A 13,383-nucleotide genomic window follows, 5' to 3' on the forward strand; every position below is an offset into this window, starting at 1 on the left:
ACTTTTCTGGGTTAGAGTGGGAATGCATTTTGTTGAGCTCTGTTGGAATCAAATTCCAGCCATTTCTTTATTGTATGCTTTGCAGATTTAATAAATGGATCTCAAATATAGTCGACTCAACAGTATTTATAGAGAAGCTGTGCTCCATGTGTGCAAATGTGCTCAACTGGGTAAGCATTATGCTGCAGATCTTTCCCATTTGTAGCTTGACAGGTGAGAACTTTTGATGGCGTATAGAAATATTGAATCAAGGTGTTAGCCAAATCGGCTTCATTCAGACCGAAGGGACTGTTGGATCAATCTGGCTGTGAATGTATTCTGCTCTCTCACTCTTACATGTGAAAGGGGAAGTAAAAATGGGTCGTAATTGATCAAACTGGCCGGGGAGCGGCCTTACATGGCTCACTGGTGCATCTGAACAGTGCGGTAGCTGCAAGTATGTACAGGAATTTGCACTTTCTCTCACTGTTTTATCACTTGTTTCCTCGAGAGAAGCTAAATCCCATGAAAGCTTTGCCTTGTGGAATATCAAATCTCATTTGATGTCACATGCACGTACTGTCACCACACTGTGTACATTTTATTTCCGAAAAAGTTTCGAGTACTCTCTGAACATCAAATGACAAAGGTTTAAGGGCTGTGACAGTGTTTTGCTTTCAACCACTTTGGTCTCATTTTTTTGGAAGCCAGATTTCTGTTTTTCCCTCTCTGCTGTCATGTAAATGTGTGCGCTCGGCATGAAAAGTCCAAATCCGTCTCTATAAAAATAACTCCATCTGTTATATATTTTTTATTATGTCCTTTATGCTAATAAACCACTGATGTCATACATTTTTCTGGCCCTGTTAACATTCAGTCAGGAGAGGATGTTTCCTTAAGTAGATCTCGGTAAAAGCAGGAAGTGAGAGACTTCTAATAAAACCTATTCGAAGTCACTTTGCTTTATATTCAGACACGATTAAATATGTTTAGCTTTCATTAAACTGGACCATCAGGCCACTTTAGCTGTTTCACGCCATAATTTTATCATTCCTTTCACCACTTGTGAACAACTCTGCAAATGAGTCAGCCAAGCCTTAGCACGGTGAGATGGAAATAACTGAATGAAATATATCGTTCTCTCTCCTCCCTAAAAACAGCAACATAGGCTTATTGTCATGTGGCGCTGTGTTCGTAATGGATTCATTTTACTCTCATTACATGTCTGTGAGGAAGAAACCCAAATCTTGACAAATTATCTCTGGTGTAACATAATCGTGATGGGTCCCAGTAGAAACTGTTTTGCCTTGCAGCCCAATGCATTGATCATTTGGTTGAGAACAGTCTGATGATCATTATATCACACACAGTCCCAAAGCAGAGAGAAAAATCGTGCTTCCTCCCTTATTAGAGCTCCACCTGTCTGCTTTGTAGAAGGAATCATTTACAATGGTGGTTCCCAGACTTTTTTATTTGTCAGACATGGCCACAGACAGATGAACTCACTCCACGTTCCAAATAGATTATTATGAACTGGACCACATATCATTAATACACATAATACATCATTTCCTAGGAATTAATAAAGCATTCTGATTCTGATTGGACAGCAAAGTTTACTCTCAAGCATTTTATGGTTTTTATTTTTGTTTTTCCAGTTTCAAATTTCAGCCATATTTCACAATATCTAATAAAGTTTCACATTTTGCATTTAGCTGGATTCATACTCTCAAGCCACTTTAATAATAGCAAATAATAACCAAAACCCATTTTTCACTGTTCACTGTACTTTTTCAACCATTCATTATATTTTGCAAATACAGTTAATCGTTATTTAGTATTTTAGCTGCCAAAAGAGCATAAATGTTTGAAAGTTTTACCATTAATATTTTAAATGACCACGCTGTTTCAGCTCTTATTTAAGCTAACGCTTTGAACTATTTATCAAGTTATTTTTGCTAACTTTCCAACTTTCTACTAGCATTTGCTATTTGAATTCCTTATCCAGGAGGCTACATTAAGCTACTTAAACACCTGTTGTTTACTTTAAGCTATTTTAGCTGTTCATTTATTTTCTTAATAGCTCAGTCACACTACAGCAAAAGTACATTGGCAGCCCCCTTTCAACTTTGAAAACAGTCACAGACTGAAAGTGAGTGCAGACTTGGTCCCCCTCATGAGTTCATTGCACTTGGTGATATCAGCAGTTGATAACCACTTAATGTTGTCCCTGGTCTGACTGTAGGGAGTTATTTCAGCAAACCAATCGATGTGTTTTTTCTTGATCTTTTCTAATTATTGTTTGTGTTTGTATTCATGTTATTACTATTCATTACCAATGACATGATTGTTTTGTTTCATTACTTTAGGACTGTTTTATTTAGTCAATGATTTGTTTCAAGAGAAAGAAACGTATTCCGTTTCAGTACTTGTGCTTTCTTACGACTCTAAATCTGTGGGTTTCTCTGTATTAACTACACTGAATGAAGCTATTTTCAATTCCTAACTTGTCACTCGGTTTTGCAGCAGGAAGTAGCTCCGCATGGATGTACGCTTTTAATTCTCTGTGCTTTAATATGATTTTAGACAAACCCCACGATATTAATGTGTCCTGCTATCCTGAACACTAGTGATTCCCTCAACTTTGAAGCAATGAGTCCTTTTTGATGTATGTTGTAAATAATAGACTGCTGGTAGATGCACAGTGCATAATCATTGCATCAAAGCAAATATGACAGGATTTGGGGCTATTTTTAGTTAACAGCCACATGGATTTGATAGCTATAGAGCTGTGCCCTGAATTCAACAATTACTGGAGTGATTGGTATTTATTGGCTGTTTTTATTAAATGTTCATCGTCGTCCCGGCTGTGCAGTAGCTGCAGCGGTAGTATTTTGCACACCGTGAAATGGCCTGTATAATACCTTCAGTTTGAATTTCACTTTCTTTTATGTTCCAACTGGCAGTGTAACTATGAACAATAAACAAATCTGTCTCAGAGTGACATTTCGCTTGTAGGAAACTAGGCCCTGACACTTTTTATTTTACCACCTATTATCACTCAGCATAGTTGCCCAGTCAGATAATTCACCTCCTTTGCGTCAAAGGCATTTACAGCCTTTAATTCTGTAAAATGTGATTACATTATTCATAACATATGCTTTTATCCCCAGGAAAAAAATAGACTGACAGCAGAATTGAAAACAAACATTAGAAGAGCAGGAAATGGAAAGTGGTTTAGGTCTACTGTCACTTTAGGCGAGCTATTTTTAATTTGCCAACAAAAGCACCATGTCTTTATTCCCCCTCCTTCGTTTTCTATTTTTCAAGCCCAATCTGAGCCCCAGGGACGGCTGGAGCCCTCATTTACATGACAGGTACTGGTAAATCTGGTGCAGAATTGTATACAGTGAATAGAAGCCAGCCTTTTAGTGCCTGTTTGCCTTTTTTATTGGAAAGGACTTAAGGACACTTAATAAGAGTGCTGTCTCGTATGCTTTCTAGATGAATTAACAGATAGATTATGGAGTTTTTGGGCTGACTAATGAAAATAATTAGGTCATCTTTTTTTTTTCTTTTTTTTTAACGTAGTCATTTGAAATAGTCAATATTCTGTATTTTCATCTTTTTAACTAGAAAATACTCCCCTTTTTCAGCCACAAATTACAAAGACTACTTGTGGTGAAACCGTGTTATGACTGAGCCTAAGGGCACAGAAATGTCTACATATTTTCAAAAGATTTATTCACCCCGGACATTTGAAGCCTTAAAGATGACACATATGCAGTGATGAGTATGAGTGGAAGTGACTCGAATTGGTGGTAATATATGTCAGGAAATTAGCAATGCAATTTTCAGACAGACGTTAGAAGACAAGGAAATGATACCTCTGGTACCAGAGGGCATCAAGTAGCTTTTATGGGAACATAAAATCTTTAATGGCTAATGAGCCAGGATTATTTTTAACAAAAACACAGCGCAGAAGGGAATGAAAGAGAGAGACAGAGCCTGGAAACCGAATGTGATGTGTGTAAAGAATAAAACAAAATCTTGCATGGCAGACTGCAGCTTTCTGTTTGACCAGCATTTCTTAAGCACAAGATTGGTATAATTTGACACTGGGTCTTGGCATGGTCTCAAGCATGACATGTGTTGAAATGATTAAAAGTAGCATTTCAGCTGATTTGCATGAACCATGCTCAATTCAAATGGCTACATTTACAATTCACCTCCTAATGTGGCTGCTCAAGTAACCCAGTTTTAGGTGAATTCATGTGAAATAATGAGAGTGCTCTTGAATTCTGGTTCAGTTGTCCTGATAAGATTATGTGATAGGTGGGCATGGAAACATGTTCAGATCCCGTATCTTTCTTCTTTAAAGAGACCATCAGGATTGCATTTCCATGTTAGAAAAAAGCCCCACTGTAATATTTCTCATCCAAAGGTATACGTGATGCTTTATTTAACAATGACAGCCACTGGTTTATAACAGAGACTGTAAGCATACATCGATTAGGCATATATGACCACCTGCCTAATATTGTTTTTGGTCCCCCTTTTGGTGCCTTGAGAAGTCGAAGCATAAACTCTACTAGACCACTGGAGGTGTGCTGTGGTATCTGGCACAAAGATGTTAGTAACAGATCCTTTAAGTCCTGTAAGTTTCAAGGTGGGGCATCTTGTCATCTTAATAGGATTGAGATCTGGGGAATTTGGAGGCCAAGTCAACACCTCAGACTCATTGTTGTGCTCCTCAGACAATCCCTGAGCCATTCTTGCTTTGTGGCAATGTTAGTGCAAGGTGTTCCCCAGGTAAGCGACGCAGCTGGCGATCCACATGATGTTCTTCCATGTGTCTGGGGGTCACTTCTGATGCTCGTGCCTATTGTTGGCGTTTTCGTCACTGGACAGAGGTCATATAGGCACCCTGTTTGGTCTGCAGTCTCTTCTGCAGGCAACAAACTGTATTCCGACATCTTTCTATCAGACCAGCAGTTTTTGTAGGTCTTCAGCAATTTGAGGTAGTGTAGCTCATTTATTGGACTGGACCACATGGACCAGCCTTTGCTCCACATGTGCATCGGTGAGTCTTGGTCTCCCATGACCCTGTCGCTATTCCTACCTTGGACCACGTTTGATAGATACTGACCACTGCAGACCGGGAACATCCCACAAGAGCTGCAGTGGTCAGTTTTGGAGATGTTCTGAACCAGCTGGAGACTATCCCACGTGTCACTGGAGAAAAGGTGGGATGCATCCTAAACAAGTCAAAAGGTTACAAAGCAGTTTTTGGGTACTTTTTATACTCAATCATAAGGAACAAAGAAAACTTTTTTGCTATTCTTGATATCGGGTGATTGTCAGTGCAGCATGGCCACTTTGACCTGAGCTTGATTTCTTGCTACTTATCAAACAGTTTGTTCATTGCAGTTTGCATTGTGATGCGGTCTTAGCTATTTAATCTGACAAGGAAAGGCTTGTCCTAAATGCCACCAGCAGCAACACTGAGGCATCTCTTTATTTGCTACTTTGGGTCTTGGAAAAATTTAGGTGACAAACTGCCAGGAAATCTGAAGCATCAAAGACGGTTTAAAATAATTGCCAATTCTCGCAAGCACAGCTGCCAGTATAAAGACTTAAAGTAGATGTGGATCTTGGCTTATCTTGGTGCTTAGCTACTTCAGTCAATATTAAGACACCCTTATTGAAACGGCTTCACCTCAGCTCCATCGCAGATATAGTGTAGGAAGATAGTCACAGGTTGGAACACTGTTAATGCGACTGCATGTTTGAACACCAGCCCGAGTTGTATTTTTGCATCCACTCATTTGTTTACTCCTCCTGTAATGATCAGTGCTCTAAGGTAACATAGAGATCAGTGATTCCCCTGAGGAAAGGGTTTGATCTTCTCTCTGTACGGTGGCAATGGAGAGGGAGGGCTGAATCTCACAAAAGCACGATGAAAGCCTTGCAAGTGCCACACGCCTGCTTCACGTGTGTGCGTGCATTCATGTGACTGCGTGACTGCTGTACCTCAGTCATCGGGCTTCTTGTTTCTCATCTTCTCAGTGTTTTCAGACTGCATTCAGTAGCAGCTTTGCCAATTTTTGAATGCATTCATTTTTAATGCAAGGTAATATCTTTCTGTAAATTGCCCCGCTGCTTATTAGCTGCATTATAAATGACAGTTTTAATTTTAAGATAGCAGTTGTTCTGCATCATAAAGAGAGCGCATATACTGTATAAGGGAAACTGAAACTGTTTTATGTAGGTGCATGTACTAATCTGTTTGTTTGAGTGCAACAGCAAATGCAGAAGATCCTAACATGAAGCAACAAACTGAACATGTGTGTCATGCAGTGAGCGGTAATAATAGCTTGTATGTTTTCAGCATCATTTGTTTTGAGAATATGTATTAGAATTTTATGAATTTAGTTTCAGTTGTAGGTAATAGTTACATATACATGAAGGCATAAATAAAGGGTAGTTTTTTTACTCTAGCCTAACAGCTGTGGAAAGAGTCACAGTATGTGCATGATTTCAGTATGACGTTGCATTTATATAGTGTATATGATGTCCCTCACAGACAGGCCCAGAGAGAAGAGATCTCCATTTTTGAGCTTTTATTTACATGCATATCCAAGTCCTTTATTTGGTTTTTGGATGGAGTTCTTCAGTTGTTGTTCTGGTTCTTTTCTGACCTCCTGATGGGTCGTGAATGTGCTCTTAGATTAATTTTGGTAGGCCAGCCACTCCTGCAAAGGTTCACCACTATTTTAAGTTCTCCATTTGTGATAATGGCTCTTACTGTGGTTTGCTGAGGTCCCATGACCTTAGAAATGGCTTTATAACCACAGATGATGTCTTTGTTTCCCATCTGTTCCTGAGTTCCTTTAGGCCGTGGTACGATGTGTTTCTTTTTGAGATCTTTAAGCCAGCTTCACTTTGTGAGGCTGTTTAAGTAATTTCTTGATTCAACATGTGTAGCAGTAATCAAACCTGGGTGTGGCTGCTGAAACTAAACTCAGCTTTCCAAAAACAAATTTACTAATCACAGTTACAGTTACTTTTTCAGGTAGATTTGGATGGACTTCTTCCTCCTTTATATATGAAATCATCATTTGAAGACTGCATTTTGAAACATTAATGTATAAGAAATATGAACAAATCTAAGAAATTAACAGGGGACAAAATCATTTTCACGTCATTGTACATTTCTAGTTTGTGCTGTGTTAAACACTATGGATAAATATAGTTAGACATGTCCTTGTAAAATTGATGTTTGGACATTTTTACAGCCGAATTAATGGGCCTGCTCATTCTGGAAACCATGTGTTTATATACTGTTAATCCAAGGGCGATTATGAACTATTACTTTCAATATCTGCCACCAAAGACATTCATGACAAACAATAAAACAATGAATTGAATTTTAACTAAGCACATGCATCACTTCTTTGTCTACAGATGGGCTTGAGCCCAATAATATCACTCCAGCCAGGTCTCAAATCATAAAGTAAATTGGATGTGGAGTAAGGGATAAAAAAGACATTCAGAAAATTAAATGAATGTTACTGTTGTGATAATAGAATTTCAGTCAATAACAATTCTTGATAAAGTGAAGCATTGTTGCAAACAATTTGCAAACACTTGAAACCTGAGTTGAGTGTTAAACTCTGTTCTCTGTCGTGTTGCACACCTGCAGAACAAGTAGAATATAAACCTGTGGTGGTAAAACAACAAGCTAACAAACTGTCTTTGATAATTACTACAGCAGTCTTTATCTAAACCTCATCACATTTTCCGGCAGATTATTTTAAAGCAAGTTTCTAACAAGTGCATGTTGCGTGTTCACAGCTGAGCCTATGGAGCTACATTTTAAACTTTGCTGAAGTCAGGAAGATGATGTGACTTCACTGCAGAACCCAAGGGAGGAAGATGAAGGAGAGGATGAAGGCTGCCACAGAGCCGTTTAGGTTATCCTCTCATGCACACAATGTCTTGAAGACTTTTTTCCCCATCCTGTGCCCCACTTAGACTGGCAGCCACAGTTTTACTGCATGGCCTGAGTTCTTCTCCCAGATAGCCAAAACCCTTGGGCAACCATTAATTAGCGCACAGTATGCGAAGTTGTTTATATAGCCTATGCATGCTTGTTAAAGAGATAAGGTCTAATCATTAATTAAAGTAAAGTATATATTAAGTACTAAACCATGCAGTTTACAATAAGCATGTGCTTAAAGGGATTCTGAAGGCTGTATAAACAGTATTATTACTGACTATTGTAGTCAAATAATTATGTAGAAAAAATAATTATTACTGGTTACAATTTCAGTTCCATAAGTGTACATCTTTAGCAAAGAGTCGTGCCTTATTTCAGTGTCTGGTGTGCTAACCAGGCTCATTTTGGATCAGCAAACGGAAACTCAGAGGGGACTGTTTCCAGCACCGACGAAAATGAACTCTTTGCTGATGGGGAACAGCTGTCTGTGTTCTTACTCTGTGCACCAGTAAGCTGCAGTTTTGTGTGGTTGGTGCATTAAACTGCAAAACTTCTGCAAGGTTACACATGTATACAAAGAGTGTCTTTTGAGATCACCTGCTGATGCAAGGAGATGCAAAATGCAAAAATACTGTGAAATCTAACTTTTTTTGACACATTTGTCTTCATTCCTGTTCCGTTTTTGTGGTGATGCAAAAGAACCTTATAAGCCCATGTCATTTCAAATCACTAGTGTCCTAAAAGAAATTCTCTATTATGATAAGAAAATAAAGGCGCAGAATAAATGAAGCCAGCTCTCGTAAATAAGTCACACCATCCCCATTAAGCACAGAGGAAATTTATACACACTGCTTTTCTGAGTATTATTTGGACAATGTGTCAGTTTTTTCTTCCACACTGATCATTTAAACACTGAGTGGACATAAAGCGTCTTTTGATTTTAACCCACATAATAGACAGACTCACAGTATTATGTGTTGGGGTGAATTTAAGACTGAAAAACACCATAAATACCATGAATATAACTTATCGAGCACAGGAGAACAGGCAGGTTTAACTGTGTTTAGGGCTATTGTTGAGGCTTAGGTGAGTAATTTAAAAGAAAAGCAGTCTTAGGTTTGTTTTGATCAGTAATCAATCCTGTACTTACAGTTGCAAGAAAAATTTTGAACTTTTCACATTTTCACTGAACAAATTGTAATGATTCAAAAGGCAGGTTGGGAAAAATAAGTGAACCTTTGTGCTTAAGCTATTTAAAGTCAGGCATTCAAATTAAGGAGATGAAATTAGAAGTGTGGGTTTTAGAGGTGCCCTGCCCTGTGAATTCAGCCATGCAAAACCCAGTTGCTGAGTCTGCTTTTCTTGAGAAAGAATGACTCGTGCAGCCATGCTTCAATCACGAACGCTCTCATCGCACCTTAGAAGAAGCTGGAAATCCTCCAAAAGCATTTCTAAAGACTTTGGTGTTTCTTTATCCACAATAAGAAAAACTGTCAACAAATGGATGAAATTCAGTAGAGCTGCTCTCCATAAGTGTGGGCGTCCTACTAAGAGCACACCAAGAGCACACTGTGTAATTTTAAAAGCGTAACAGAAAGAATAGAAAGAATAAACACCTGCAGAAATCTCTACAACTTGCTAAAATATTTGTTCAAAGTAGAATCAGTCAATTGCTATTACAAACCTAAAGAATATATTTTTGCTTGTTGGTGTCGATTGTTGGTGCGTCGCATGTGAGAATTTTAAAAAGGAGATTTGGGTTTGTGTCCAAATTGCAAGACAAGCTTTGTCAGTTTAGAAGTATCTTCTCTATTTTCTTCTCTATTTCCTCAATTAGAGAGAAGATCAGACAAAAGAGTTCTCCTAAGTGGACCTCATCAAATACATTCACTGCTATCGTTTTGTTTTTTGGAGTGGGGGGAAAAAGGAGACTTTGTACACCGACATCAAGAACTAGCCCCAACTGTGAGGCAAGGTGGAGGGAGCAACTTGGTTTGGAGCTGCTTTTTGACCTCAAGGGCTGAACAGTTTGCAGTAGACTGTAAAGTAAATTGAATTAAACAGTGTTACAGAAATATGTCAGGGCAGTCTGGGACCTAAAAATAAAGAAAACCCAAGGCACACAAATAAAGAACCGAATAGTTGAGAAAGAATGGAATTCAGACCAAGACTCCTGAACATAACCCAACTTAGATATTGGGGCATCACCTATGGTAATTCACGTTAATAGAACCTCTGTCACCTAGAATCCATAGTTTTGGGTCCAGTTCGATTTGGATTCCCATTACCCTTGAGATTATTTGAATGGCCCGTCTCCAAAATTCTTCTATCACTGGGCAATTCCACAGCATGTGTAGGAGATTGCCATCTGTCACCTTACATCTCAAGCATCTGGGGGAATAATTACTATCAATTTTATGTAGTATGTAAGGGGTGTAATATATCCTATGAAATATGTTAAATTGCATTTGCCTGTTCCAATAAGTGGTGCCATTCTACCTCTTCATAGACATAGCCCAGGTCTGTTGTAAAGAGGGCTGTTTAATCATTAAAACGTTTAAAAAACATCATTATCCGGAGCTTTTAAACAGCTACAAGAAAACACTGATGAGGACGGTTTCTACTAAAAGAGGTTCTGAGTTACTATATTTAGTCCAGTTGTTTGTGTTATTTCAACATAGCGTAGTCATGTTGTTTGTTTATAATCGTGACTTAGATCAGACAACATTTTGTGAGTAATACATTCAGAAGTCTGAGTAATTCAGAATCACATTTATTGGCCAAGTATGTGCACAAATACAGGGAATTGGGCCTTGTTATTTTCTTTGCTCTCAATGTATTTTGCAGAGTAGACAGACTAGAACAGCATCCATCTATCCATTCTCTTCCGCTTGTTCAATTCGCGGGGGGCTTGGAGCCTATCCCAGCTACCATAGGGAGAAAGGGCTGGATACAGCCTGGACAGGTCGCAATAACAACATGTATAGCATATTTATATTGATATGTGCAGTGGTGCAGAGTGCGAAGATGAAATAAATTATGGAATAAATAAGGAATGGAAAACTGGATATTTTGGTTGAGTCTCCAAACATAACACCGTCCACTTATGTCTCCTCTTTCTTTCTGCAGACCTGCGCAGAGACTATGGCTGCTGCACGTTGGAAGCCTCAGTCAGTGGATATTGGCTTTTGGCTCCTCCTGCTCCTCAGCCTCATTCCTGAAGTCAGGTACACAAAAATATATATGTCATGCTGTAATGCCCATTCAAGTTAAGTACTCGGGTGTCTGCTGCTGATGTGGGGGTTTTTTTTTAGGACCTGTTTGATCAGGCTCACTTCTGCAGCCTAACCAACTTTTTTATTTGCATTGAAAATTTAAGAAATGTATGAAATTAGAATCTTAGTTGTGACTGTCAGATGCAATAACTGGAATGCTATATGGATTACTGAACCACCTATACATTGCACCTGCTCTGCCATGGGAACCCATGCCATGAAGCTCCCGTTGCACAGTTTTTGTGCTGATGTTAACACCAGAGGAGATTTGTTACTCTGCACTTATTCCGTCCGCAGAGCATTGGCAACTTGTTGAGTCTTCATTTAATTTTCCGTGGTCTGAGTTGCTGTGGTTCCTAAATGCTTCCATTTTGCAATACTACCACTTTGAGATTGTAGTGGAATATCCAGGAAGGCAGACATTTCACAAAGTGAATGTTGCAACAGTGGCATCATATTACAGCACCCCGCTTGAGTTCAATGAATTCTTCAGAGCGACTCATTCTTTCCCAAATATTTTTACAGTAAAGGCAGACTGCAAGGCCAGATGCTCAGTTTATTCACCTGTGACAGTAGGACTGAGATGTTAAGAATTATGGCTCAATTCTTGTGTATATAGTTCTGCAAGAGCTTAATAATTCAGTGTATAGAGAAAAACTCATCTTCTTTTGTTCTTGCACATATTGAAGTTTTTGTACCCAAGGACCTCCCAGAGCACTGTGACTCTTAAAATAGAATACATGACATGTGTCCTCAAGAACAGAACAGACATAAAGTGAGTTATCCTCCCATCTAAATGCACCTAGTGCTGTCTTCACCACTCGTCTAAATTTCACTGACTGCTGAGTTAATTTGCATTGTGCAGCACACCACAGCTATGATTGTCCATTCACAGCATTTTCACTCCTGCATCCTGTGCATATTTTTTCAGGCTGCGTGTTACGAGTCAGCGAAAAAAGAAAACTCCAGCATGTCTAGGAGTCATTTTAATCATACTCCTTGTAATTTCAAACGCAGAGATTGCACAGGTTGCCTTGTTTGCATTGTTGATAAGGTAGGATGTTATGGCAGGGAGACGCGACGGAGTGTAAATCACTTTAAGATTTTGCACGCTAGGAAAGGCTTGCCGAACCTGGAAGAAAGCCGGTCGGGGAAGGAAATCAGAACACTGTGACAGGGATTAGCCCAGTTTGCTTTGTCACTGTGCCACTTGGCTCTTCTTGCTTATTAGGAGCACACAGTGCTTGTAATTACATATATTAAATAGAAATGTGTGACCAGGGGAAGGTGCTGGCCAAGCCTGGCAAGACATCTTTTTACAAGAACCTGTGCCCTGGCCTTAAAGTAGCTTTCAGTTCAGCCAGGTTCATACAGTGTATGTAGATCGACAGATCTTTAGTCAGTGATGAACACAGACTAAACTGACTGAAAAAGTGTCCAGACATATAAGACAGAACTTAACTCTAACAGTCAGCTGCACTTGTGCCACATTGTTGTATTTATAAAGAAAAGTTTGACATTTATCTAAATAGATGCAGCAGAACCAGAGGCGTATTACTTTATTTAAGGCATTCTTCTTCTTCATGAAGCTCTGGAGCCTACTTCTTTCAGCCCGCCCAAACACACATGCATGCACACAGTTCTTATTTTGCAAACTTATTGTCTCCAGTAAACAGTGTCTCAGTGACTTCACTGAACGTTTTTCACAGCTGATCTCTGGAGGTGTCACACTACCTCGAGCTAGAGTTTGCATCAAAATTTGTATCCGTACCATAACTCAGTCAAACAGGAGCACGCCGGCGTAACACACATTTTTAGAAAGAGTGTTACCTTTTCTTCTCGAGGTTTTGACTAAACTCCCCAGGTCTTAGAAAACAAGGTGTTCCCTTCATCTGCAGTACTTGGCTAAGACTGATCTAATTTTAAGGTTTACTTCAGTTTAAAAGCATCTGGTGATGGCAGCCATATCTCTATGATCCAAAAGCTCAGGCTGCAGACTATGCTAACGTTTAGTTTCTAACATATCTGATATGAGAGTACATATCCCTTGCATGGCCATCTGGCTTTGAGCACAGCAGCCCTACCCACATGCTGTTGCAGCACTGCCCTAGCAGTCAGAGAAAGTTT

General features: G+C 39.2%; 1 protein-coding gene across 2 annotated transcripts in view; it reads left to right on the top strand.

Moving 5' to 3' along the window:
- The window catches only part of gabra3 (gamma-aminobutyric acid type A receptor subunit alpha3), a 108,015-nt gene that overhangs the window by 19,376 nt on the left and 75,256 nt on the right, over positions 1–13,383 (top strand). For both annotated transcript variants that reach the window (XM_084941838.1, XM_084941839.1), the window contains exon 2: positions 11,111–11,208. In XM_084941838.1, coding sequence (XP_084797964.1) covers positions 11,126–11,208 — 83 coding nt within the window. In that variant the 5' untranslated portion in view covers positions 11,111–11,125. The remainder of the gene's footprint in view (positions 1–11,110; positions 11,209–13,383) is intronic.

Source organism: Perissodus microlepis, chromosome 10 (assembly GCF_051167445.1).
Source record: "Perissodus microlepis isolate ML-2025 ecotype Zambia chromosome 10, ASM5116744v1, whole genome shotgun sequence".
Classification (NCBI taxonomy): domain Eukaryota; kingdom Metazoa; phylum Chordata; class Actinopteri; order Cichliformes; family Cichlidae; genus Perissodus; species Perissodus microlepis.